This window comes from Athalia rosae, chromosome 1, assembly GCF_917208135.1.
Source record: "Athalia rosae chromosome 1, iyAthRosa1.1, whole genome shotgun sequence".
Lineage (NCBI taxonomy): Eukaryota > Metazoa > Arthropoda > Insecta > Hymenoptera > Athaliidae > Athalia > Athalia rosae.
Window position 1 is genome coordinate 2,861,363 of NC_064026.1, and position 25,970 is coordinate 2,887,332.

The 25,970-nt window shown below is 41.7% G+C and overlaps 5 protein-coding genes across 10 annotated transcripts in view; all 5 read left to right on the forward strand.

The window, feature by feature from the left end:
• Positions 1 to 129: 129 nt before the first annotated feature.
• LOC105682981 lies at positions 130 to 5,798 on the forward strand. Of its 3 annotated transcripts, XM_048649303.1 has the most exons (8): positions 130 to 1,744; positions 2,458 to 2,569; positions 2,654 to 2,973; positions 3,078 to 4,402; positions 4,477 to 4,636; positions 4,719 to 4,990; positions 5,070 to 5,287; positions 5,364 to 5,798. In XM_048649303.1, exons 3-8 carry the CDS (start codon positions 2,660 to 2,662, stop codon positions 5,481 to 5,483), a joined length of 2,409 nt encoding a protein of 802 aa, XP_048505260.1. In that variant the 5' UTR covers positions 130 to 1,744; positions 2,458 to 2,569; positions 2,654 to 2,659; the 3' UTR covers positions 5,484 to 5,798. The 3 variants fall into 3 exon arrangements, with proteins under 3 accessions (XP_048505260.1, XP_048505258.1, XP_048505265.1); XM_048649301.1 differs by lacking the exon at positions 2,458 to 2,569 and having other exon boundaries at positions 2,588 to 2,973; XM_048649308.1 differs by lacking the exon at positions 2,458 to 2,569.
• A 1,610-nt stretch (positions 5,799 to 7,408) lies between these two features.
• On the forward strand, positions 7,409 to 10,017 carry LOC105682996 (phenoloxidase-activating factor 2-like). 2 transcript variants are annotated; one of them, XM_048649353.1, is made up of 7 exons: positions 7,409 to 7,702; positions 7,816 to 7,853; positions 8,293 to 8,611; positions 8,698 to 9,093; positions 9,184 to 9,452; positions 9,535 to 9,698; positions 9,803 to 10,017. In XM_048649353.1, exons 3-7 carry the CDS (start codon positions 8,340 to 8,342, stop codon positions 9,998 to 10,000), a joined length of 1,299 nt encoding a protein of 432 aa, XP_048505310.1. In that variant the 5' UTR covers positions 7,409 to 7,702; positions 7,816 to 7,853; positions 8,293 to 8,339; the 3' UTR covers positions 10,001 to 10,017. The 2 variants fall into 2 exon arrangements, with proteins under 2 accessions (XP_048505310.1, XP_012250700.2); XM_012395277.4 differs by lacking the exon at positions 7,409 to 7,702 and having other exon boundaries at positions 7,709 to 7,853.
• Positions 10,018 to 10,805: 788 nt separating this feature from the next.
• On the forward strand, positions 10,806 to 12,579 carry LOC105682988 (phenoloxidase-activating factor 2-like). The gene is made up of 5 exons (XM_012395254.3): positions 10,806 to 11,153; positions 11,218 to 11,544; positions 11,626 to 11,891; positions 11,982 to 12,163; positions 12,253 to 12,579. The coding sequence occupies exons 1-5, from the start codon at positions 10,951 to 10,953 to the stop codon at positions 12,457 to 12,459; spliced, it is 1,185 nt and encodes a 394-aa protein (XP_012250677.2). The 5' UTR covers positions 10,806 to 10,950; the 3' UTR covers positions 12,460 to 12,579.
• A 1,061-nt stretch (positions 12,580 to 13,640) lies between these two features.
• On the forward strand, positions 13,641 to 21,000 carry LOC105682995 (phenoloxidase-activating factor 2-like). Of its 3 annotated transcripts, none has more exons than XM_048649337.1 (6): positions 13,641 to 13,677; positions 18,064 to 18,361; positions 19,448 to 19,756; positions 20,002 to 20,270; positions 20,359 to 20,522; positions 20,622 to 21,000. In XM_048649337.1, the coding sequence occupies exons 1-6, from the start codon at positions 13,656 to 13,658 to the stop codon at positions 20,817 to 20,819; spliced, it is 1,260 nt and encodes a 419-aa protein (XP_048505294.1). In that variant the 5' UTR covers positions 13,641 to 13,655; the 3' UTR covers positions 20,820 to 21,000. The 3 variants fall into 3 exon arrangements, with proteins under 3 accessions (XP_048505294.1, XP_012250699.2, XP_048505286.1); XM_012395276.4 differs by lacking the exon at positions 13,641 to 13,677 and adding an exon at positions 14,983 to 15,195; XM_048649329.1 differs by lacking the exon at positions 13,641 to 13,677 and adding an exon at positions 15,446 to 15,467.
• A 140-nt stretch (positions 21,001 to 21,140) lies between these two features.
• Positions 21,141 to 25,970, forward strand: part of LOC105690762 (AT-rich interactive domain-containing protein 5B-like) — a 91,876-nt gene continuing 87,046 nt past the window's right edge. The window contains exon 1 of the mRNA XM_048648873.1: positions 21,141 to 24,169. Coding sequence (XP_048504830.1) covers positions 24,155 to 24,169 — 15 coding nt within the window. The 5' untranslated portion in view covers positions 21,141 to 24,154. The remainder of the gene's footprint in view (positions 24,170 to 25,970) is intronic.

Here is a 25,970-nt window from a genome sequence, read left to right on the forward strand (position 1 = left end):
AATATTGGTAATATTAAATTATAAGTGTTAATTAATCAACGATTAATACTCCTGTAGTATATATAATACTTAACTCGAATTGTTCCTACATAGTTTATAATTTCCGTCACAGTATGCTGGCTGGTTGGTACAGATCACATGAAAAACCGTTCGAGTTTATTAAAAGTAATAAAGAAAAGAAAAACACCATATGCCGAACGTGTATGATCCATAGAAATGAAAATAGTAAATTGATCATAGTAATTGTTTCACCGTAGTTCTCATTGTCCGGAAAGAGGTATTCAGTAATTCAATAATTAGCTGAAGCCACGATCACATAGAATCTTTAATTGCGTTGCGCATTGCGAAAACGATACCCACAAAATAAGTATATGCCGTAAAAATCCGTAAAAAAAAAAATATTTTAATTTCATTTTTACGCCCTATAACTTACAGTCCGTTATAATTTGCATATTTTAAAAAATTGTACAAAAACTAATTTCTCATTCCACAGCTGCAAAATGGGGATATTTACAATACCCAATTGCGGCAATTGCACATATGATTTTACCAGTCAATTTTTCTCCAATCGGCATTTTGAAATAGTAACGATAAGTTGTAGATTCACTATAGTATACGCACATAACGTTCGGTTTGGTTTAAATACCACATAATGCATTTCTTTTTTCTCCGCTCGTATGGAATATCGCAAATACATGTTTTTTTTTTTGCTTCTAATTATTTAAAAAAAAATTCTGCATTTTTCTTTTCTTTGTTTCATTATTCAATTGAAACTCCTTATCGTTCTTATGCCGTTCTTTATTATTATTCTTTCGTACTGATCTGTCCTTTATGTACTACCGATGTACATTTAATTATATTGTATTATTATTTTTATTATTATTATTCTTAGTGATATTATTTAACCGTTTGTCTTCTCTGTGTGAATTTATATCATGATTTATTGATATTTAATTGCAAAGCAGCATTTTGTAGAAAAATCATAAAAGAAACAGCAATACGAATAAATGAATGAAAGAAATAATAAAAAAGTATTGTGAATTTTGATTATTTTGCACTGGCTTTGTTCCGACGATTTGTCAGATATGTATCACTGCCCTACCTGGTAAAACTATACGTATATGCCTCTATGTAGGTACATGATTCGATTCGTATCGATATTAAATCTATTCAAAACGATTTCTTTTCAATCGCGTTTGCAGATATGGAAAAATCAATCGCTCGTCGTATGCAGAAAATTTTTGTAAGAGTTTAAAGAATTTTTCATCCCTCAAATGCACACGGGTTCAATCTGATATCAAAATTTCAATTCAATTAAATGAATTTTTTTTATCACCGCATACTTTGAATAGGTTTGCCAAAAATTTAGTATTTTTTTTATTTATTTTACTGTCTGCGAAAAGTGTTTGCTATTTGTTCATTTATTTTTCTAATTAAGAATCAACGAACGAACTACTGGTAGAATTATTAACTCTACCTCTACCCCCTTTATCAACGTATGCGCGCTGCTGTTCATCGTATCTCCCGATAGATCAATGCTAAATTATTAAACTCGCGTGCAGCGTTTTATGAACGAGGGGAAAACCACGAGAGGTGCAACACTTCGCTTCGTGTATGAAGAGAATGCGAATGTTGGTCAATTGAGCAGTTATTATTGTGAATTCAAAGCTGACCTTAGCCTACCTGTTTGCGGTTGGTTTTTTCACCCTATACGTCACACCCAGTAATTGGATATTTTGTTAAGGTATGCAGTTCCATTTTATTCATGTTGTACAAAAAGTGATCGCAGCATCCGCCGCGCCTTATACTATGCAACTTTATCTTCGCCGTTTTGAATCGGTCCAGCCGGTAGCGCCCCCACTGTAATAATTTACCGTGATCAATTAATTCGAATTTGAACGCGAATCAATTATTTGAAAAAAGAATTGTCGCTCGAGGGTCGAGCGACCCTGCTGTTTGCAAATTATTTTTGGTTTGACCGTGATTTGATGAATTGTCGTAGCTTTAAAAAATTTCGATTTACCATTCGTTGCAAGGGAGCGTAGCGAATTGTTCTAGCTCAAGGTTGATGGATAAAAAATAAAGCAATTTCATCGATCGTTATTCAATTTGTGTCGGACAAATCGATAATTCAATTCCCTACAGATTCTCCAAATATGAAATGTAGGTCGTACATGCATGCATTCAACATTCTAGCACATTCGAACACTGCATAACTCTATTATATACATTTTCAATTCATTTTTTGCATTAACCTTCGGCTCGGTTTCAAAATAATTTCGAGGCACATCAACCGCTTGCATTAGAATGGATATTTTTTGCACCTGGGTTCAAATCTCTCGTCGAAACGGCAATTGATCACGGACTATGTCCACTACATACCTCCGGCACTTAGGCCTTTACACTTCTGAATTCATGGTGCGAAGTTACGCCGGATGAACGTTATTATGCGCTTAGAAATTCACGTCCAGTATCGTTCACCGGGACGCAATGTGTCACCATAGTCGATAGTGCAGTGGTATAACAAAGGTCTCAGAACCTGCAGGACGCTCTGCGCGGAGACATAAAGGTTGGTGAAAATTTGTAGAGGCTTCAAAGTTGATCCTGGATTAGCGGAGGCTGCAGAAATTGGTCAATCGGAGTGATTCCGCAGGGTAAAATGGTCGGGAAAATGTTTGCGTTTTTGATGACAATTGGTACTTTACTGGACGCGACGATTCTGATTTCGGGGCATTTTCTACATCCGTACAAGAACATCGTATCGCCTGGAGATGTGTCGATAGCTACCCCCTCGTCGTCGGGTTCGATGCCTCTGTTTTTACTTCACATTTTGAAACAAAAACTGAGTTACCCGAAAATTATAAGAGTTGTCACGACTACCTCTGCATCCGCCACCTGCATATGCGTTCCTTATTACCTGTGTGACTCCAACAACAACATAATCACCGATGGAATGGGAGTGATTGACATCAGGTGGAGTTTAAAATCATTTGCTATTCATAGTTGTGACAAAAATTGAACTTGTATTAATACTATATTTTCTCTCTTTGGTTGTCTTCCTTCATTTGGTTCCCTAGAATTCGACAATGCTCGGGGGATTTGGAAGTCTGCTGTTATTTGCCTAATACCAACGGATCTACACCCCAACCTATTCCTACTGTTCCACCAACTATTGCTCCTACAATACCACCAACTATGGCGCCAACAATCCCTCCAACAATGGCACCAACGATGGCTCCGACGATGGCACCAACGATGGCCCCGACAATGGCTCCAACAGTGGCACCAACAATGGCTCCGACAATGGCACCGACGATGGCCCCGACAATGGCTCCAACAGTGGCACCAACAATGGCTCCGACAATGGCACCGACTATGGCCCCGACAATGGCTCCAACAGTGGCACCAACAATGGCACCAACGATGGCACCGACAATGGCTCCGACAGTGGCTCCGACGATGGCACCAACGATGGCACCAACAATGGCACCGACAATGGCTCCGACAGTGGCACCAACAATGGCACCAACGATGGCACCGACAATGGCTCCGACAGTGGCTCCGACGATGGCACCAACGATGGCACCAACAATGGCTCCGACAGTGGCACCAACGATGGCACCAACAATGGCTCCGACAGTGGCTCCGACGATGGCACCAACGATGGCGCCAACAATGGCACCAGTAACGGTATTCCCGACATCACAGCCAAATATTAACTGCGTATGCGTGGAATCGTATCAATGCGATGCCACAGGCGTGATAATCGTATCCGGAGCAGGTGTGATCGACCCCCGACAGCAACAAGGTTTTTGTCCGATCGCTACACAGGTGTGTTGTCGTATCCCAACAAATACCGTAGTATTTCCAACAGCTATGCCAATGGTCACTTCGATGTCTCCCGTAAACCCCGGTGAAATTTGCGTCTGCGTTAGACCCTGGCAATGCGATTCAGCCGGTTTTGTCATCGTCTCAGGCGCCGGTAGCATTGACCCTCGATTCCCAATCGGACGTCAAGGTCAGTTAGGTGGTAGCTGTGGCATAGCAGATGAAATATGCTGCAGGATTCCACCCAATGGGCAGGACTCCGCTGTCGGTGTCCCTACCAGTACCGGAGCTACCGCAACCCTCGGACCCCTCAGGAATCCTGGAACAGACCGAGCTTGTATCTGTGTACCGACTCTACAATGCGCCGCAGGATTTGTCGTCACTCAGGACGGTGCTGGGATCATCGACCCCAGATTCGGGATCTGTCCAATGGCTCAAGACATCTGCTGCCAGCCGCAAGGAATCATCGTATCTACGGGTTCGAGCGGAAGGCAGACTCTGATCGTTTCCAGTGGGACACCCGCGACTACCTTCGATGCCTGTGGGATTAAAGGTGCAAATTCCACCTCCTCAGGTAGCTCGGAAACACCCTAAAATCCCTCCTCGCTTCTCAATCAGCGTATTCTTGAACCCGCATTATTTTCAAAGGTCAATCGATGCCCACTGGATCCGGTGGCACCGCCTTTGCGGAGTTTCCATGGATGGTAGCACTTTTGGTGCGTCAGACCAGCGCCCCTTTGCTCTTCCAGTGCGGCGGGTCTCTCGTGTCGACGAAAGCGGTGCTCACTGCAGTACATTGTGTAACTGGGTAAGAAACTGCGAAAAATAATCGCAGAAAAGAAAAAAGTCGGACCACAAAACTTGGCTAATTGCTGGAATAACAAAAACAGGCAAGAAACGGGCAGACTGGTGGTACGCGTCGGCGAGTGGGACACAAGAACTACTAACGAGCCGTTATCCTATCAGGAAACCGGGGTTCAAATGGTCATAAAACATCCGCAGTTTTACAGCGGTGGTCTTTACCACGACGTAGCAGTCCTGATACTCGCGTCCGAAGTTAATTATCAATTGAACGTACGCCCGATCTGTTTACCTCAACAAGGCATGGTCCTCACCCCGGGAATCAGATGCTTCGCTACGGGATGGGGACGTAATTCTTTCGGTAAGAATTTTTTCCCCCTATTTCCAAATCGAAATTATTCATTACGTTCCGCTGTTTGATTATCGATGAATTGTATTAGGAGTGGAGGGGCAGTATCAAGCCGTTCTGCGACAAGTCGATCTGCCGATAATCGAAAGGGGCGAATGTCAAACGCGTTTAAGGTCAACGCGACTCGGTGCGTATTTCCAATTGCACGGTAGCTTCATGTGCGCCGGCGGTGAACCCAGCAAAGACACTTGTACGGGCGACGGAGGAGGTCCTCTGGTCTGTCCCACTTCGTCGGGTAGATACGTTCAGGTGTGTATCGATGCTGATATCCTAATTAGCGTGGACTGATTTATTCTCACCCTGAAATCTTTTTTTTTTCAAAAAGGTTGGAATCGTGTCCTGGGGAATCGGATGCGGTGCATCTAGCACTCCGGCGGTATACGCGAGCGTTCCTCAGCACAGACAATGGATCGATCAACAGTTGGCTAATTACGGAGTCCTTTAAATCGTGATAATTATTTTTATTGATTACGTTATCATCGTCCGGGTGATATAACTCACTCGGTGTTTTGGTCTAGTCGTGTGTCGTTTGAACTATTTATTCTGGATAATACTATACATATATATTGGGTGCATTTCTCCTGGACGCGATGGGGTCACTCCGATCCCTGGTATAATTAATTGAGGAAGTGCAGCTGTGTTCCTAGATTCATGATCAACATTATCCTGCACTATTACAGCGGCGGGATTTTACGTCCGTCTGATAACGTCAGCACATATATTCTCTGGAATAATCGAAATAGATTTATTTTACCGGTAATCGAAACAGGATAAAATTTTTACCTTTCACAACGTACAGTTTTAACGGTTTAGAAATCTTGTACACACGTCGATATTTCCGAAATGGGGAAACTATAATTCTCCTCCGAAAGTGTGTTTGTTTAATATTTTTCCTGGTCATTTGTGCTGTATATCATTGCCACCAGCGTACGCCTCTGGGGCATACAAGTTTACACGAGGCATAATCACCCATTCATCGAGCACGCGTTTCATGTATTACAGTACGTGGAATTTTTCCTCCGCGGTTCCCTGCGCATTGTGCAGTAATTAGTGGTACGCGGTCAATCCGTTTTCGCACAAAGCCACGCTATATACCACCGATGACAGAAACCGACAACGCGTTGTGTACGGTGAAAATCTATAGCCGACACAATAGCGTGACTGATACTTCTATTATTGCCAATTAAGTTACCGCGAATCCCTCTCTCCGTACATTTTACATTTTTTTATTTTTTCCACCGACACGCCGCGGCACGGGTGTAAGTGACCCATTTTTTCATTCACCCATTTCGAGCGAAACATCAACGGATTGTTATCCGTTCGCCACTTTTGAATCGGTATAAAGTTGGTCATTTTTAAACGACTGCGTAACGATATCGATTCCCTACATTTGACTCGTATAATTTGGGGATTTTTTTCAAGATTCCAGAGAATTTGTCTTTTCACTTACTCGGCGGATGCGTCAGTTCGGACGGAGTCGAGAGTGAGCAACTCGGTAATAAATTATTAGCTTCAAGATGAGAACTCGCCAAGTATTTTACATAACAAAAATGAAGTTTAAGGTCAATGACGTGCAGTCACGGTCTTGAGACTTTGTTTGATGTAACTTGACATTCGTATCCGCTAATCGGATTTCACGTGTGCGGAAAATACATTTCTTTATTTACACGCATACCGGTTTTCCCCCGTGTACAATGCAACACGTTCATGATTATCATTCGTAATGACGGTCGTTGCGGAATACCGATAAGTGTTTTGGATCGAAGAATTTTCTTTGAATCGTACATTACGTCCTCTAATCGAACGTTCGCGTGACGTAGGTGTTGAGCTAAACGCGATTCGCGAACCGGTTATTGTTTTTTTTCTTTCTTTTTTTGTCGGAACAAGATTCAAAAAACAGTTTTACGGATCTGTTAGAAAAAATAGTTGACTTATGCGGTACAAATTAATATCATAATAACGAGACGTCGTGACATTCGATTATTAATCACCAATATTTTTCCGGTACAATAACGACTTTGTTATGCGAGTCGGATCATCTGAGAAAAAAAAAATTTTCAAACTCCCGTAGAAAGTCGCCGGTTGTAAAACTTCCCCCTGGAACGACAGCGGGCAGGTAGAACCATTAGTGTCTAAAATGAAAAATATTTTTTATTCCTTTATCCTTGTCCGGAGATTAAGCTGCCCTCGTGGATACGAGAATACAGGTATGCAAATGTTTCGCACGACTGACCAAGGACGTCATACCTCGTATGTCCAGATTTGTCATCGTATTTCCTAGGGGTACGGGAAGGGAGGGTTTTGATAAATACTAATTCTAAAAGGAACGAGTACTCTGCGTAATGGAATGGCTTTTTTAGTTTGACTTTCACACGGATGATCCCGATAATAAATGATCTCAATCATTTCATGATCTTCGTTATTCCGCAGCTCAGTTGTGTTGCACGTTGATATTTATCGGTTCAGGTTTATTCGGAGGAATGACAATTCTTTAAAGATACCGCTGCCGAGACAAGGAGACCTTTGATTCGGTGTCTTCGATTCGTGGAAAGCGTTCACCATGAGAAATTTATTCGCGATAAGAAGAGCTGTGCGCGGCGTTACTGACATAGTTCACAATTAGTCGAAGTGGCAGAAGGGGAAATCCGAGGATAAACAGCTCTGGTCAGTAGAGGGGAAGGAAAGACCGGTCTCCGTCGCCGATCGTAGCAATGTGATATAGTTGCAATACGCCAAAGGTCCGTCGATTAGTGAAGTCGTTCGCGTCTTATTTTCAGGATCAGCTCAACGTGACCTCTGGAACTTTTTTCTCCCGGTAAGTGAATACAGATTTCCGAATGAGTTTTATTGTTTTTCCTTTTATAATGCGAAACTTGGCGGTTCGGGGCTGAGACAAAATTTTGAAATTACGCGAAACAATTGATTTACCTTCGTATACTCTGAAAATCCCCGTATAACGTAATACGAGTGTCGCGATGATCTAACTATTTGAAATTAAAAATAACTCAGGTGTTTTTGTCAATATCAATAAATTCAAGGACAACGATTTCACTTACCGTCTATTTACACAAAGTGAATATAATAATTCATACGAATAATTAAACAAATATTAATTTTGCATTAGACGTGTGGTTCAACCATCGGTCAAGGACCCTTCGGCTCTAACAGTTTACTCAATCCTTAGTTCCTCCGATCCGCCGGTGAACCGAGAGTGGGAGTCGATTCGAAACTATAATATCCTCTTATGATTTTAGGAACGGCGCAGTAGTCCCGTGTACGAGATACGGAAGACACTTAAAATATGCAGTGTCTAGGATTTTTAATCGCTCTTCTGGGTGTAGTCAGTGGGGCACCAGATCGCGAAAAACGGCAAGTCGGTACCTCTCTGGTCGGTCTGCAGTGCCAGGAGATTTTCGGCGTCGCTTGCGACTCGCTGAACAATCCTTCGCCTCCGCCACCCCTAAAAACGGACCTACCCACGGAGGCGCCGTCCGATTGCCAATGTGTCACCTACTATTTGTGCTCTAGTGACAAAGTCGTTGTCACCGATGGTTCATTCGTCATTGACAAAAGGTCAGTATCCGAACGGTGCCCTTGACGAACTTCGTAGATCGCCAAACTTTCGTCATTTTTTATTCATTCCAACTCTCCGAACGCAGAGTTGGCGAGACGTGTCCCGGGATCCTGGACGTCTGTTGCAACAAAGCGTCGATCATTCCCGCTCCGACTGACAACGCGACGTCGTCGCCTCCGACGGACAGACCGCGACCGAACCAAACGCCAACGCCGATCCCGATCCCAACGCCGACGCCGTCGCCGATCCCGAGACCGACCGTGAAGCCACCCGCAATCCTGCCGGGCTGCGGCCACCGGAACCCCGGAGGAGTCACTATTCGTATCGCTGGAACCGACACCGAAAGCCAATTCGCCGAATTTCCGTGGATGGTAGCGGTTCTCAAAAAACCCTTGGTTCCGGGGGGACGCAGCGTTTACGAATGCGGTGGTTCACTGATCCACCCCCGGGTCATCCTCACCGCGGCCCACACCGTGGAAAAGTAAGTGAAGGGATTGACTGAAAAGTGACAAAGATTTCGTCGGCTGTTCGAACGGGATCGTTATCGAATTTCAATTTTTTTCCATCTCAGGAAGAGCGTCGAAGAATTGCTCGTAAGGGCAGGTGAATGGGATACGCAGATACGATCGGAGCCGATCCCCCACCAGGAACGTCAAGTGATGGCGAAGATACTACACGAGAATTTCAACACCAACAATCTACAAAATGATTTCGCCCTTCTGATAGTACGCGAGGCTTTCATAATCGCTCCCAACGTCAATGTGCTCTGTCTTCCGCAACCGACGGACATTTTCGATGCCGCAAGATGCACGGCTACCGGATGGGGGAAAAATAACTTCGGTAATTTCCGTCGAAGTTTTCGCGAGCTATTCTCCACCACGCATTTCGCCACGATTCTCTGATCGAACTCTACAAATTTCAGACCAAACCGGCCGGTTCCAGTCCGTCTTGAAAAAAATCGAGCTTCCCGTGGTGCCCCACGAGCCATGTCAAACATTCTTACGTTTGACGAGACTCGGTCAGCCTTTCGTCCTCGACAAGACATTCATCTGCGCCGGAGGAGAAGCGGGACAGGATACGTGCACGGTGAGAATAATAATGAATCGTCGAACTAAACGATATCGACAATCAGTTCACTGATGGGATTGATCGTGAACGAGGGGATACATGTGAATTTTGTCAATTTTCAGGGTGACGGCGGAAGCCCGTTGGCGTGTCCTCTGGCAAACGATCCGAACCGTTACGTTCAAGCCGGTATCGTGGCCTGGGGAATCGGATGCGGAGGTGACAGACAACCCGGAGTTTACGCGAATGTAGCGAGAGCCAGACGATGGATCGATTCTAAAATGGCACAATATAATCTAGACACTTCCTCGTACACAATTTGATCGGTAAAAATTGAGCGGAGGAATTCTGTAAAACGTTCGAAACTCAACGACACATTGAAGCGGGACAAGACCCGCGATTCAGTGCGTTGGATTTTCTTTTTTTTTCTGTTCTGCTCGTATAAAGATAAGCGATAACTCTTACTTAACCCCGTAAGAAGAGATGTTTGTTTTAAGTAAACAGAATAAAATAACAAGTTTTAGTTTATAAGACAAAATGAAACATACAATTTCAATGATACCCTCCGTCTGATCTTCACGTATAATTTTAATAGATAAATAGTATTTTCGCTATCAAGTTTGTATATAAGTACATATGTATCTCTTTTTTTCACAATCCTCACATCCGAAGTCGTAACGTATAATAATGTATCGTCGAACAATAATTACGGCAACGCTGTTCATATGTATGGGCGATGCAGTAATTGTGATAATTATTAGCGCCACTCACAATACAGAATCGGTAACAACAATTTGTGAAAGTCTTTTATTCAACGTACGGAGTTGTTCTCCAGACGTTTGTTATTCGAAAAATATGTTTTACCGGTCGGTCGTCACGAATCTGGCCGGCCTTGATATTTAAGCTGGATTTGGGTACAAGGAACGTCATAACTCACGTATATTAGCGATCGAGGGAAAAAATTGTAACGCCACTCAGCGACGAACAGGTACATATTGAAAACGTAAATCGAATAACAGAAGAGGGAGGCGTGTCCAGAGGCCTATTTGGTCGTAGCAAAGAGTCATTAAGAACTTCGGGCCACAGGGAGGATTCCCCCCCTCCCCCTCCCTCTCTCCTTCCCTCAGCGGAGACCCACATTGACAATCCCTACTCGCACATTTTTCGAAGATAGCGCGATTGCACCAGCGAGAATAAGTCCGCTCGGATCGACCGAACCAGTTATTCTCCTTCGTTCTCCCGAGAAAACATATCACACGTGAAAGCAACAGTCATGCGGATCTCAGTGCCGGCATACGTATTCATTTTAACGTCGGCCACGTTTTTCTTATCCGTCATACCACCGGCGACGAGTAACCCTCAGGATGGAAGCCTGCGATCGCAATTGGGTTGCGTCTGCGTTCCTTACTACCAATGCAGTAGCGATAACACGGTAATCACGGGCGGTGAGGGTTTGATCGACATCAGGAGTTTGCAGTAAGTGAGTTTTTATGGCTTATTTCATCCCCGAATCGTGATAATTCTGGAACATATTTTTCAGAACGGGTCCCGATCAGATCGAGGATCTTTGCGACGATTATTTGCAAGTTTGTTGTAAATTACCGGACTCCGTGCAGTCGCAAATTGAAAAATCAGAATCCAGTTGCGGGCTGAGTCGTCCCCGAAGACTTCAACTGCAGGTTCCTCGACTCGACGCCGAAGAAGCCTACCCGGGTGAATTTCCGTGGATGGTCACCATATTCCGCACCAAAATCGTACAACGGAAAAACGTTGCCGAGAGGGTGAAGGTCTATCAGTGTCAAGGGACTCTCATTCACGAGAAGGTAGTCCTGACCACCGCACAGTGCGTCAAGGGCTGGAAATCCGGGTACAGATTGTTTTCGTTTCTCGCGGTCCTCGAATTTCTTCGCGTTATAGAGATGACGAACAAATGTTGACGAATTTTCAGAAACGCAAGCGACCCGCTATCGATTCGAGCCGGACAATTGGACACCATGACTACGAAGGAGGAATTCGACTATCAGGAGCGCGATGTGCAGAAAGTCGTGGTACACAAAAACTACAACGCCCAAAGACTGAATAAAAATGTCGCCCTGCTCGTTCTGAAGAACCCAGTGACCATAGGAAGGGACGTCGATATCACCTGTCTAGCGAAATATAGGGACGTCGAATTGGATCTCCATAATTGCGTCACGATCGGCTGGGATAAATTTTGTAAAACTTATACCTTTTATAAATTCCCCAATCCAATTTCCATACTTGAAATTTATAGTTTTATATTTGTGTTTTTCATAATTTCTCAAGTATCGCCGGAGGACGCTTACTTCCAGAGGAGCCAGGTGAACATATTAAAAAAACGAATCGAACCGTACGTGGCTACCGCTGAGTGCGTCAGACTCCTTCGCAACACTCCGCTCGGCCGACGTTTCAAACTTGAGAATAGTTTTATTTGCGCCGGTGGAAACCCAGCGAAAACTTTCTGCTCGGTAATATTATAGACAATAATGCATTACCTTCGAGTTTCCAAAATTCGGACACCGATATTTGTTTTTTCTTTGTTTTTCATCTTTGTCAGCGTGAAATTGGAGGGCCGTTGGCGTGTCCGTTGAAAAACGAGCCCGACCGATACGTGCAACTTGGTATCGCGTCCTGGTGCATAAGTTCCGGTAATTACCAGACGCCGAGTATCTTCGCGAACGTTCTTCAAATCCGAAGATGGATCGACAACCAAATGAACAAACTGCATCTCAATTCCTCCGTCTACGACGCCAGGAGATCATGAGGAGGCGTTAAGTAATTAAAATACTCGAAGACTGATTCTGTGCCAATTGATAGTAAACAGGGTTTCGTATTTTAATTCCATAGGGATTTCAAATAACACAACTGAATTTATTTTGCTGTATATTTTTGCATTTGTCGCCATTTTTATTTTCTTTGTTGAAACTCATTCATAGCCTGAGTCCGCAGTGTTACTCGTTAATTGATATTAAACCCATTAGCAAAGAGTCGATGGAAACTGAATAATCGTCGAACGAGTTGCATAAACGATTATGGGTGTGGTCCTGCAAACTTTCGGTTCGATGACGTCAGTGACTAATCAATGATTTTCGCCAATGCCTATTCGTAGGCAATTTCGGTTACAGGAAAGTGGGAGAAAAAATTGTTATTCCGATCGTCGTGTTAAAAATCGGTAAGCCCTTGACGTGGCCGTGGTTATACTCGATGGGAAAAAAGAAGAAGAAATTCGTTCGCTCAAGTTTTCGTTTACATAAGATCCAGCCAGCTTCGATCGCGGATCGTTCGCGAACGCCGCGGCTAAATTGAGTGATACAAAAATCGTTCTCGGAAGAGACGATTTCTCTTATTCCCCGTAGTCCAAGAATTTTCGTCACCAAAAATAAAAACAAACAAAGTAATAATCAGAAGGAGGAAAATATTTAAACAAGAAGCTGACCTTAACACGGAACGAGTAGAGGCCAGGAACCAATTGCAGGGTCACACAAACACCTGTACAAGTAACATACATACGTATTCAAAGATTGTGTCGTAAATAAAAGTAAATGATTGCATCAATAATGTACGCGACTCGTACCGTGCGTATTGAAATGTAATAAGAAAGAGAACGAAAACTGTGATTTTCTGCTTTCGGAGTATAATTAATTAATGGGAAACCTCGGTTGCGGAAGTCGATCATTTTCAGAATTCTCGAGATAAGCTGGAACAGTTCGATGACGTATGCATGCTAATACACGTTCGCATACCATTGCAAAGAGTGTCCGCCGTTGCGCAGCTTAGGTAGGATAATCGTCGCGTCGGTAATCCTTAACTCATTGGAATTCGATAACATTTTGTCAGGTGAGATCTGCAGTTGGTGAAAATATGTCGTTACGATAGCGTCGCCGATATCCTTTGAAAATTTATCGGAAAACTGCGGCTCCTCGCTAACTATACATCGTATCGGAAAACGTGCGTCCGACTATGATTACCTTCAAACTGCTAAGTGAGTGTAGAGTGAACGACAGCTTTCCGTTACTTCGTTGCCAATTTTCATGTATGCGAGTAAATATATGTATATATATATGTATATCATGAAAACATGCAGGATTGTTCGAGCAGAATAATTGCGGCTATTGCCATATCCCATTGTGAAAATTGTCTTCGCGTCGGTCTCGAGTAACTGGTTTCATTTCATGCGAAACCACACGGTATACGCGACTATATAACGTACAAGGAAAAAGTTCGAGAAAGGTGCGTCGACGAGGTTATTCTATTTCGTTGATTGACGCCTTTAATTGGTGTATAATCGTGACGAAAGTGAGATTTATAACATACGTTAATAGACCGTTAGACGGTCAACGTTTCCGAGAGTCCTGGTCGACCTCGCTGGCGGATTTGCGGTAGCATAAGGAAACGGGGATCCCCTGATCAAGATATGTCCGCTTACTCGTTTCGCAAATTACGGTACACAATGTTAACTACGCCTAAGTTTGTTGTTTTTTTTTCTTTCCTTTTCTAATCTGGTATCAGGTATATTTAGCGGTCGAATGAATCAGAGTAACGGAAACTATACGGTGCTTCCCAAACTCCGGGTATCGATGATCGGAGTCCCTGAATAGTTCGGGATTCGTAGGGATTTACAAACCCCCTTCAAGGTTGTTAATATCTAGTAATCGACGAATACCGATACGAAAAATGATGATAATTTCTTCATTTGTCGTGTCTACTTTGTCTACGGTTGTCGGGCGGTAATGAGAGCAGTTCATTGTCCAAAGGTGAGATCCGTGACCCTGTGAGCGGCATAAAAGGACACGGAACACCTGCTCTCCGAAGAGAACAAAAAGAAGGAACGAATGAAAGAATGGAAAAAAATAAGTTACGACAAATCACACGTCGGAATATCGTGGTATCATACGTAATAACGTGTCCAGTCTTGGCTCTCCGGCGATGGATGGTCGCATTTCTTGACTTCCCATTTGTGCAAAAAAAAAAGGCTGAATAGAAAAGTTGGACGAGGCGTGTCCGACGATCGGTTAACGAGCCCCGCTGAGATCCCCTCGCGTCCCCCGTAGGATCTGTTAAAGGAATCTTGCCCCGTACGCTCGAGGCGTACCTATACTCCTGTAAAAATCCCCGCCATAAATGAGAATAGATTTTTTTTCTTCCTCTCCTTATCCCGAGTGAAATAAAAAGATTTCACACTTGAAGGCAATTCGCACGAAGCAGCAAGAGAGGAGAGTCCGAACGAGTGTGGGGGGGATGGTGGGGAGGTCAGGATATATATACCAAGGAGAAGGGATGGACGAGGATATACGCCGCGCGTCCGTTCCGTCGCCTTCGTATCATCGCCGGTCCGTCCTCTCCTATCTCTCTGTCTCTCCGTTTTTACTATCTGTTCGTATATACTCGGTTCCCACCACTTATTTTTATTTGTTCTTTCGTCATTATTATTTTTGCTTTAATTACTTCATTATAAAGAGGAAAAGATTATACCGTAAACTCCATCTTCTCTTCGACCGTGGTGAGTACTGCTTCTGAATCAATTGTGCTTTTGTATCGTTTTAAAAATTCATGGACAAAAAAAAAGAATAATTTCGTCCCATTTGTTTTTTGAATGTCTTCGGCGTAACCGGGTCGAAAAGTTCAATAAAAGGATGGAAATTTTGCGTGATTTATCACATTCTCGGAAACCTCAAATTATCAGTGCGATATCGGACGGAATTGTTTTTTTATTTTTATTTTTTCTCTCTCCTAACATCGGATGCGAGTCAACCGCATTCACGTTTATGCGTCGTACGTTGTGTTATTGTTGTTGTTTTTTGAAAAAAATCGTTTTTAAAATGAGCGGTGTCAAGAGTTCACGGGAAGTCTTCTATTTCAAACGATGTCAACTTATATGTATATATATATATATATTTACGTAATAATTTATCATCCGTTCTCGAGATTATTCATTTATCCTCGTATATCGAAGTGGATCACATCGGAAAAACTGAAATGTTTATTTACTTAGTTTTGAACTTTAATCGCGATATGATAATTATCGCATCCACGCGAGATGCGGGTTTTGTACGGACGCGTATACATATGTATGTGGTCGGAAGAACAAAGTTTTAAACCGCAAGTGAAACTGCTGAGGATATCCTGTCCTTCTTCTTCGTTATTATACAGATAAGTTCGCGGCCTTGCTCGATCCTTACGTGATTATAATTTATAAACTATATAATTATGTCATACGTACGTTGGAAAGTTCATTCGCTATTCACGGTCGACGTAATAAACAATTACAATGCAAGCGCTATAGATTATCGCAGCGAATGGGATGTCGCGAAAAATTTTCATCGAAGTTCGACGGCGGGACCTGGACGGCGGAGAACGTAATACCTATACCGTACAATTAGGCACATGCAGGAATTTGATTTATCGGAGTTACGCAATTTCGGATGCTCTCTTCCGGTAACAATTTGTTATACGCGAATTTAACGAAACGCGCGCCGGCTCATTCCCATTTCTATAGGTACGCGATTATATTTAGGAAATCAGCTCGATATTTTATGCGCTCTGTAAACCGGGCCATGCGATAATTTAACTTCGACGTGTTTTACTCCGGTCTACGGATAATTTAACGTTTTAACGTTGAACGTTACAAGACGATTAGAAAGGCAGGATTATACAGGAATCGGAGAATAGTACATCATATTATTCAATCGACTTTTGAGTCCTCCGAATTGATTCCGTCAGAGAATCGAATGAACTCGGATTACTGCCAAGGAAAGTTGAACGTCGCTGCGTTGATCATCCCCCGAGATTCGTGAATTCGGATCGCTCTCATAAAACTGTAGAAAAGTCGGACTTCTATCCGGTATGGTATTCCGGTTTTGTCGGAGGGAATCGATTCGGCACAGCGGAAGGTAAAATATTCCGGAATACACGTAGCGCGTTACGCGTCAAAATGAAAAATGGAAAATAAAAAAAGAAAACTTTCCTCAAAAGTTGTACGGTGGACGAAAGATTAAGATTTTCATTCTCCTAAAGAGATGAATGATCATCGACCGGCAATAACAAAATGGCTTCCGAATCAATGTCATATAAATACGTATTACACGGAGGGTGTAACGTGAAAACTGGTCGAGCGAAATGAATTGATGAAAAATTCAGACTTTTCGAGACAACCACCTGATTGCGAGGAGTTTTGAAAGTTCAGCATCCCGACCGAGAGATGCGCGTGAGATAACGTAAAAAGTATGTACCAGTCCCGAGACAACGCCAAGGTCGGGATTACGGGTATGGTAATCAGCACGGGTTGTTTCTCAAGCTACGTCTATAATACGATCGGCGGTTATATCGTTAGCGAGAGCACGAGGTTGCGATCCAGCTTAGAAAGAAACGGCGAATTTTGGGGCTGATATTTGAAAAATTCAAAAGCAACTTTTCAACGGCGTCGTCGCTATAAAATTTGTTTTATAGCTCAAATTGTAGGATCGTAAAAATCGAGAGGAGCCTGGAGCCGAGCAGGGAAATTATCGGCGACTTTTCGGTTATTTCGGATGCGATCGTGCAAAACTGTGAAAGAAAAATTAGGGAGAAGAGAATGGAATCGGGATCCTTCCGATCCGTCGATCAAAGCTCGAGTCGCGAGAAGTTCATATCACGTCGTCGATTGTGTATAATTGTGAGCTGACGAATCCGCGCTAATTTGTTACCGACGTCAGAGTCTAACAAGTCGCAAATAACAGGCGTAACAGGTTTTTGTTGATTTTTCTCTCAATAAACTAGAATAAAAAATAAATAAATATCGCGCGACGGGATGATTTTTTTGAAACTTGAATAGAAATTCAAATGCTTGAATTCACCGTTTCGCGTTGTTTGATCATAAGGTGAGGACCCATTGAGTATTTAGCTTTCGAATTCCGTTAATGATTAACAAAGAATATATTACGCATTGATTTGAAAATCATATCTCTGGTTGTGAACACGATGACCCTGAAGCCCGTCGACGACTTGCGTGAAATAATATAATAGAATCCACGAAAAATCATTTTTGGAACATACATATACGCGTATAAGTATATCGAAACAAATGGAGGAAAGAGAAAACAGAGTCATTAGGACTTCCAGCGAGAATTTTTCCTCTCACTCGTTATCGTAGCCGACCCGAAATTGTGAAAAGTATTCTTATCACCTCAGATGCGTATACGTATAGTATCGTAATTGAATGATAATTGAGTAGTCCAAAGATCCGTGACTCTAATAACAAAACTAAAAATAAATTTCCGTCCGTCAAAAATTCACTCCCTATTGCTTCGAGCACATCGCGGCACGTTCCGATTTAATCTGGAGGCGAATTGCGTATAGATCTTTGATTCGAAAAATTCCAAAATCTTTGCAGATCCGACCGTGGTCAGCTGCAGAATGAGGTGCTCGATGAGGCTGATCGTATTCTTGGGTCTAATCGCCGTTTCTTTGGGGGCCCCGCAAAAATGCGGCGATCTCGATTGTCTGATCGACAGTATTTACACCCCGAAATCACCGACAGGAAGTAACGGTGGAGTGACTCCGTCCCCGATCAATAATGGCGGACAAATTCCGGAGAGCGGCGGTGGAGAGGATGATTGCGAATGCGTTCCATATTATCAATGTCAAAACAACACAATCGTCACCGAGGGAATCGGTCTCATCGATATCAGGTACGGTAGTCGAAATCATTCAACGATTCGTAGGAAAGAAATTGGCGAATGTTTTCCTCCGATCCCGTCCGTAACGTCATCGATCACCGAATCGGATGATTTTTTCAAATAGTTCCAACGAATGTCTTCGCGTGATTAGAGATTGTCCGAAATCACGTCGCTTGAATGAGACGCAGTAAAATTATTGGTTGCGGAACCGTGAGTATCGGAGTAGCGGCGGAGGACAGTTATTAAATTCTATATCCTTGAACGTCGAGGTAAATTTGTTCGGTATATTCGCTAGGGACAATAAAAGATGAAAAAATCGAACAAAATCGAGTCGCGGGAGAAGTTTTCCTTGAATCACGAATACCTTCTGTTTTGTTCGAAAATTTTTACGCGATAAAATAATCGTCTTCGATGATTATATTCAAAGGTAACGAATATCCGATAACTCGACGAAATTTGCATACTCGCCGGTACCTAACTGTAAATTTGTATGAAAAAAACTTGACGAAAAAAAGCGCGCCTCTATATCGCGTTAATCGGCAAACAAAAAATTAATCCGCATATGCATCGCATGCACGATAACCGAACCTCTTTATTTTCGTCGATCTTAAATCATATTGCATGCCTCGGACGCTTTATGTTATACAAGGGAAAACCTTGATAATCGTACGTATTTATGTAACGGATTATGATCCGTGATTATCTCATCGGGAGTCGGACAATGAGACTCGTGGTATTTCATTTAAATTTTATCTCTCGAGTAGCGAATTCGTTTCTCAAGGAGAGACTATACACTTTTACGGATATCTGGGAGGTAAACTTATGCTAATTTATGCGCGATCCATCCTCTAACTTTAATCAACCTTTTGCATCTTGTTAGAAGACCTAATTGGCAGACTAATTACCAATCTTAGTCATCCGAAAATTTCGTATTCCGAGATTCTTTTTTCCTGCAGTTACGTTATACGTATTTATCAATAACTTTGCAATGTTATTCACATACGCCATTTTTTTCTTCTCATCTCCTCACGGTTCAACGACCCACTAATATTTTCCTTCTCATTTCAAATACCAATTGTCCAATTGAAACGATTTCAGAGTGAAAGGTGCTTGCGACAACTACTTGGACATATGTTGCAAGAAACCAGATGTGTTGAAACCGGAAGATAAGGTTACTCCAAAACCGCCGGTACGACGAGGATGTGGCCAACGGAATCCGGATGGAGTTGGTTTCAGAATAACCGGACACACCGACAACGAAGCTCAGTTCGGCGAATTCCCTTGGATGGTCGCGGTCCTCAGGGAGGAAATAATCGGACAAAATGCCGAAAAACTGAACGTATACCAATGCGGAGGTGCCCTCATTCACCCCGAAGTAGTCCTCACCGCTGCTCACTGCGTCAATGGGTTAGTATGTCTTACTATTCTATCTTCTGGACTCTGTCGTGTAGAGAAAAAGAAAGGAGATCAGTGCGACGAATGAAAAAAATAATCCAGAGTCGAAGCTGATTTATTCGTTTCGAATCACCTCCTCATTAACACTCGACTCATAAGTTATTAATTTTGGCGATCGGTGACCTCGTTGTTGCGTGCGAAACGCGATTGGCTTGGCTTTTCTCGATGATAGTTTGTATTTTTAAAAACGGACGCAGGAAGCAACCCTCTCAATTGAAGGTCCGAGCCGGCGAATGGGACACTCAAACGAAGAACGAGGTCTACCCGCACCAGGATCGAAACGTGAAATCGGTCGTCGTACACGAGGGCTTCCACTCCGGTGCTCTGTACAACGACGTCGCCCTCCTGATTTTGGAGACGGCCGTTAATCTGGCGGAGAACGTCGATCTCACCTGTCTTCCGGCACACGGGGAAACGTTCGACGGCACCCGCTGCTTCGCCAGCGGATGGGGAAAAGACATTTTCGGTAAGATCCGATCCGCGGAAAATTTTTAGAACGTATGAAAATTAAAATTAGCGATTACCTGAGATCGACCGTGAATATTTTTTTTCAGGCAAAGAAGGCCACTATCAGGTGATCCTCAAGAGGGTGGATCTCCCCATCGTTCCACACGACGTGTGTCAGAGTTCCTTGCGCACGACTAGACTCGGAAAATACTTCAATCTTCACTCGAGCTTCGTATGCGCTGGCGGAGAATCCGGCAAAGACACGTGCAAGGTACGTACGAAAGATGAATTGCTTTTTTGCATCCATTGAGTTTTCTAATCGCGTTCATTGCACGCGATATTGAAAACGATACCCTTGTCTATTTTTTAGGGTGACGGAGGAAGTCCTTTGGTTTGTCCTTTGAAGAACGACCCATCTCGTTACGCTCAGGTTGGTATCGTTGCCTGGGGTATTGGATGTGGCGAAAATCGTGTTCCTGGCGTCTACGCTAACGTTGCCGCAGCGCGGCATTGGATCGACGAGCAGATGGTCTACAACAATCTCGACATAAACACTTATCAGGCTTGATTTTGATTAGCGTTATAATCCTCGTCTGACCCGTCGTCACACGTTGACCCAAGAAGGACGGAAATCTTGCAAGATTGATTGAAATTGGGGAGAGATGATCTGTTTTGCATTTTTTACTCGCCTCAAAACAGGAAACTCCCTTTGGAATTTAGCCAATTAAATGTAATACCTATACTCGAAACTTTTATTTCATTTTTCCGTATAGAACGAGCTTTCGTTTCATTCCGGCGTTATCAAATCACGCATCTCTGCATAGATTTTAATTTTTGACCCGCAATCAACTACTCCAAGTTGTTGTTCGATCAGTAGACAGAATTCGATTAGATTTACCGTTCGTTACATATTTTGTATGTTTTTTTGGACTTTTTTTGGGCGCACGTTTCGTTGGTTACAGGTCATGCTGAAATCGAAAGTTTTATTATCCTTATTTTCTCTATCTTTCTGCTTGGGGCGTTATTTGACGTTTCTTTTTTTCGACCGCAGTGCGAGAGCCGCGATTTCAAACATTATAAATAAAACTGTTATGCAGTTGACGTATACGACGATCGTAATTTAATTAAAGTCACTTGAACGTGAAGCGTTTTTGATTGCAATTAAAATCAAAATATGGAGTAAATCGTCTCTCTGCCTTGTCCCTCGGTATGAAATCGATACCTAAGGGGGGGAAAATGCTGAATAACTTTGTATCGTGGATATTGTGATAATAAAATTTGAAAGGTAATTTTTAAATCGGTGATTTCTTTGTTCGAAATCTCTTTTATCATCACGTTATATTTCAGAGTAAAACAATGCATGAATCGGGCGTTAAATTTTTTTTTTTTTTTTTTCAGGAATTATAAGTTGAGTTCGCATTTTGTCGCCGGTTTTGATCGTGAATTGAATAATCAAATCTGACGAGCCTTGATCCAACGAATTCAATTGTTCGAATACTATCAAAGTAGTGGGTAATTTGCTAGCCGTACAGAAGACATTGGGGTTTGAGGTCCGATCGATGGATTCCTAATTAAATATTCCGACCAGCTATTCAAACGAAAATCAAAATGAAATTTCATATGAATTCCAATTATGAGGGACTGTTTACATAAAAGAGGATGTAAAAGTAATTCCTCGACACAATCTAGGATGATTTAATTATTGTAAATTTCTCTCCGGAATTCTCTGGCATCTGATCAAAGGTGTGTAGGATAATTGAATATCGTTTTTCCTGTTATAATAACAACGTCGTTCGAACGGAACGAAATACGTTATACCATGTGTAGATGCATACGTGTATCTATTCATACCAATCAACGTTTCCAGGTCATTTCCGTTAGCTACGGAGATATGAATTCCGGAAGTTTTAGAACTGTAATAACAATTCGAACCTGGAATTCGCAGATTTACCATACGAGAATCTATGCTTTAATTGAAAACGAAATAACCCTGCTAATTTGCATCCGAAACTCATCAAGAGAAAAATCTAGCCGAGGCCTGTTTTACCGACATTCTACCAAGTTTGGCAACGATTTCGTAGAGAGCAGATTGCGTGCCGATAAAACTTTTAAATCACCTCGACTTTGCACCTGAATTATCCTTCGCTTATCAGGAAGTACGCCCTGGTGATCAGGATACAAAATAAGTACCGTACGAGTTAATAATTTTTTTATCCTATTCATCTATATAATATGCAATTTCAAGACAGCATTTTGTCACACAATTTAATCGAAGATTTGAATTAGTCGCAGTACCAATTTGGAAGAGACCTAATTTTTCGACCTAGAAAATTTTTAAAATGCGAGTTGCAGATGTTTTATTCAAATTAGTTATCCACTGTGCGCTAGGGGCGCCGCTGTCCGCTCTGGAGTCGGTTGATGCTCATTTGCAGTTTCAAGCTATTATCAAATTGCAGTGGAGATCGAGTTTCATTCATGTGTTCAACTTCCGCTTTATCGTTCCAAAGTTTTATCATCGATGCACTCGACTGCCGTTAAAACTTCTCTCTCTACTCTCATAAAAAAAGTGTTCTAAATCAATTTAACCAAACTTGATCGACGTTTCGATAAGATTCGATTGCGCGCCTGCATGTGCTGAAATAAAAACAACGCCACGTGGTCTACGTCAACATTACGTAAGGGTCAGCAGCCCGCCATCAGCTGAACGTTACGTCGCGAATTCCAACCTCGACGTGACAGGTGGAGTTTCAGGCGCCCTCGAGTTGAAAGTTCACCGATCGAACGGCCACCTCCGACGTAAGTGATATCTAAAAAGTTTCCTCTACGCACACCCATTCATCGAATCAAAAATAATGCGACAGAACTTCTGTATTCCTTTCGAAAAAAAAGAAGAGAAACGTCGCGACTCGCCGACGCTGAGTAATCTTGACAGTTGAAGTCGAATCACGGCGAACTTCGAAAGCTCCGTCACGCACGCCCGAATATATTAAAAACGTAAAACGAGTCAAAAAACTAGTTCAACCCCTTCGACGTCAAACAATAGAAGTCCCAAAGCTGACGACTCGACGTACGATCTCGGATTGCGGGGCGGTTGGGGATCAGAAAACCGAGCGGTGCACGGTTTTTGGCGCGGGTAGCGGGGTGGGGAGAAAACGGCGGACTCTGATCAGAGCGGAGCGCCTGTTAGTCGTCGGCCATGTTTGCTGCGCGTAACTCGTCGTATTTTCGTCCACCGTGAGTGGCTGGCGTCGTTGTGGTGGGGGAAAGTGTATTCGTGACGTCACATAATTAGAGTAAATACAAAGTAGTCTTGATGGGACAGCGGCGTGCGCCGCACCATGAGTCGCTGGTCCGCGCGCGTCAAATCTTCTGTATCTATTACACACGCGAGTAAAGTTTAATCGTGTTAACACTATGTGCATGTGTTGTTTATCTATGTATGAATATACATAAAAGTTTACCCTCACACGCAAGCGAGTACATACGTTACATTAATTAATAAATACATAATTGTATAAATAAATAAATTCAACAACAAATAATATCAACAAAAATAAAACAACCGAATACACACCTATGTCTATAAACAAATATGAGTTATCACATAAAATGAATATGTATGTGTAGGTATATACATCAATTAATATCCATATAAATAGATAGTTGATTGAATCATTGATTAATTAATTAATTAATCGATCATAAAAGTGTTTCCAGAAAAAAAAAAAAAAAATTCTACGTATACATGTATCAAAACAATCATAGTTTGAATAGTTATAAATAATTCAGTAATAATTGAAAACAAAGAAAAAACTTATAATCATAACAACGGTAATAATAACAACATCAATTAATTATAGATGTATGTGAAAACAGTGAGTGACATACACACGTCTAAGAGAAATGGATAAGATCGAGGTGAGTTTTTTTTTCCAATGTATTTACTTATTTTTAAAGTTTTTTTCTGCAATTTAAAATTGAGTTCTTGAAATATTGAATTTGTTTTTCATTATGCCTACGTTATCGCTATACACGACTCTTGAATATTTCTACATGATTAACGTGGTAATAATTAATTCATCATTATTATCGTCATTGTCATTATGATCGTCATCATCCTGATCGGTTTATCATCCGTATTTCCATGAATACGATTGGTAATAATTTTCGACAAATTTCTGGAGATTACTGTACGTAGGTTTAACTGACTGTGTGCTCGTGCGTTGCGCGTGTGTGTGCAAGTAATGTGGTATATACTTTGTTTTTTTTTCTCCTTTAATTTTTCTTTTCTTCTCCTTTTTTTTTCTCCTTTTCTTGTTCGTGTATGTATATATAATATAATACAAATACATAGTATGTAGTTGATTCGTCGTCGAGCAAGCAAGCAAGACATCTGGCATCCATACCATTGTGTACTACCTCCTCAACGAACGATATTATTATACAAACTGGTTACCTCTCTCTGATCTCTAGCTCTCTCGCTCCCTCGCACTCTTTCTCTTTTTACGTTACTCTCTCTCTCTCTCTCTCTTTCTCCCTCTCGCTCTCAGATCTTCAAGTATATTTATAGCAGTGCCTTAACCCGAATTAACACATTCCCTTTATTCGTTTGTTTCGATACTCGATAGCTCTTTAATTGTCGAATCGAATAACCGTGAAGATTTATATCGTTGTGTGAATTTATAGAAAAGAGAAAAAAAAAAAAACATTCCTCTTTTTTGTTACGTTACTTATTTACATATATATTTATAATCTAACTTCGAGTTGTGTGCAGCCACCAGCAAAAGCAGCAGCAGCATATCATAAGCTATGAAAAATAACACTCGACTTATTTATACGATATGTATTCTTGACGCGTCACACACCACACACGACACATATACACGTTTACATATTGCCTGTATATGCGTTGAATACATACGTGCGTCCGTGTTACATATAAATCTTAATTAATTGACAAAAACGCTCTGATAATAAATTGAATACAAAAATATAAAATAGATGAATGAAATTTCTTGAAAATTGAAAACGTATATTATTATAACAACGCTCGGGTGTTCAATAGATTGAAAATGAATATGAATATGTGTATAATTTAATGATTTTCAAAGTAAATAGGCAATTATCAATTTTATCGGTCTGATTAGAAGTATTCAGAAACTTGAATATGGATGTGTATGGAATATGTGGGCGTAGTATACGTTCGTGTATTTATGACCAAAGTTTCAACGATTAATCCAATTAGTTTTTGAATTCCAAATTTTCGGAACGCTAAAAACTAAAGATAAATATAAATTTTATTTAATTTCACGAGTCTCGGTAGACTGTGTTAATATTTACTTCTGCTTCTCTCTCTCTCTCTCTCTCTCTCTTTCACTCTTATCGCGATTTTTTTTTTCTCTTCATCTCACTTCGGAAATTATTATTATCGTTATTATTTATTTCTTTCAATTTTTGCCGCGAACTGTACGCCGTGTACGTACGTTATATGGTAAAACTTTAATAGATAAAATTAGTCAAGAATACGTACAGTGGGTTGAAAAAGTTTATTCTGTGACCGCAATACAAATGATGAAAGTTTTTATAATATGAAATTGAATTTTCTAAAAATGCCACGTTATACGCACCCCGTATGCTGGTAAAACGATATCATCCTCGCGAGCGAAGTTTAATTATTATGAAAATACCTGAGAACGTAGATATTAATAATATTTAACGC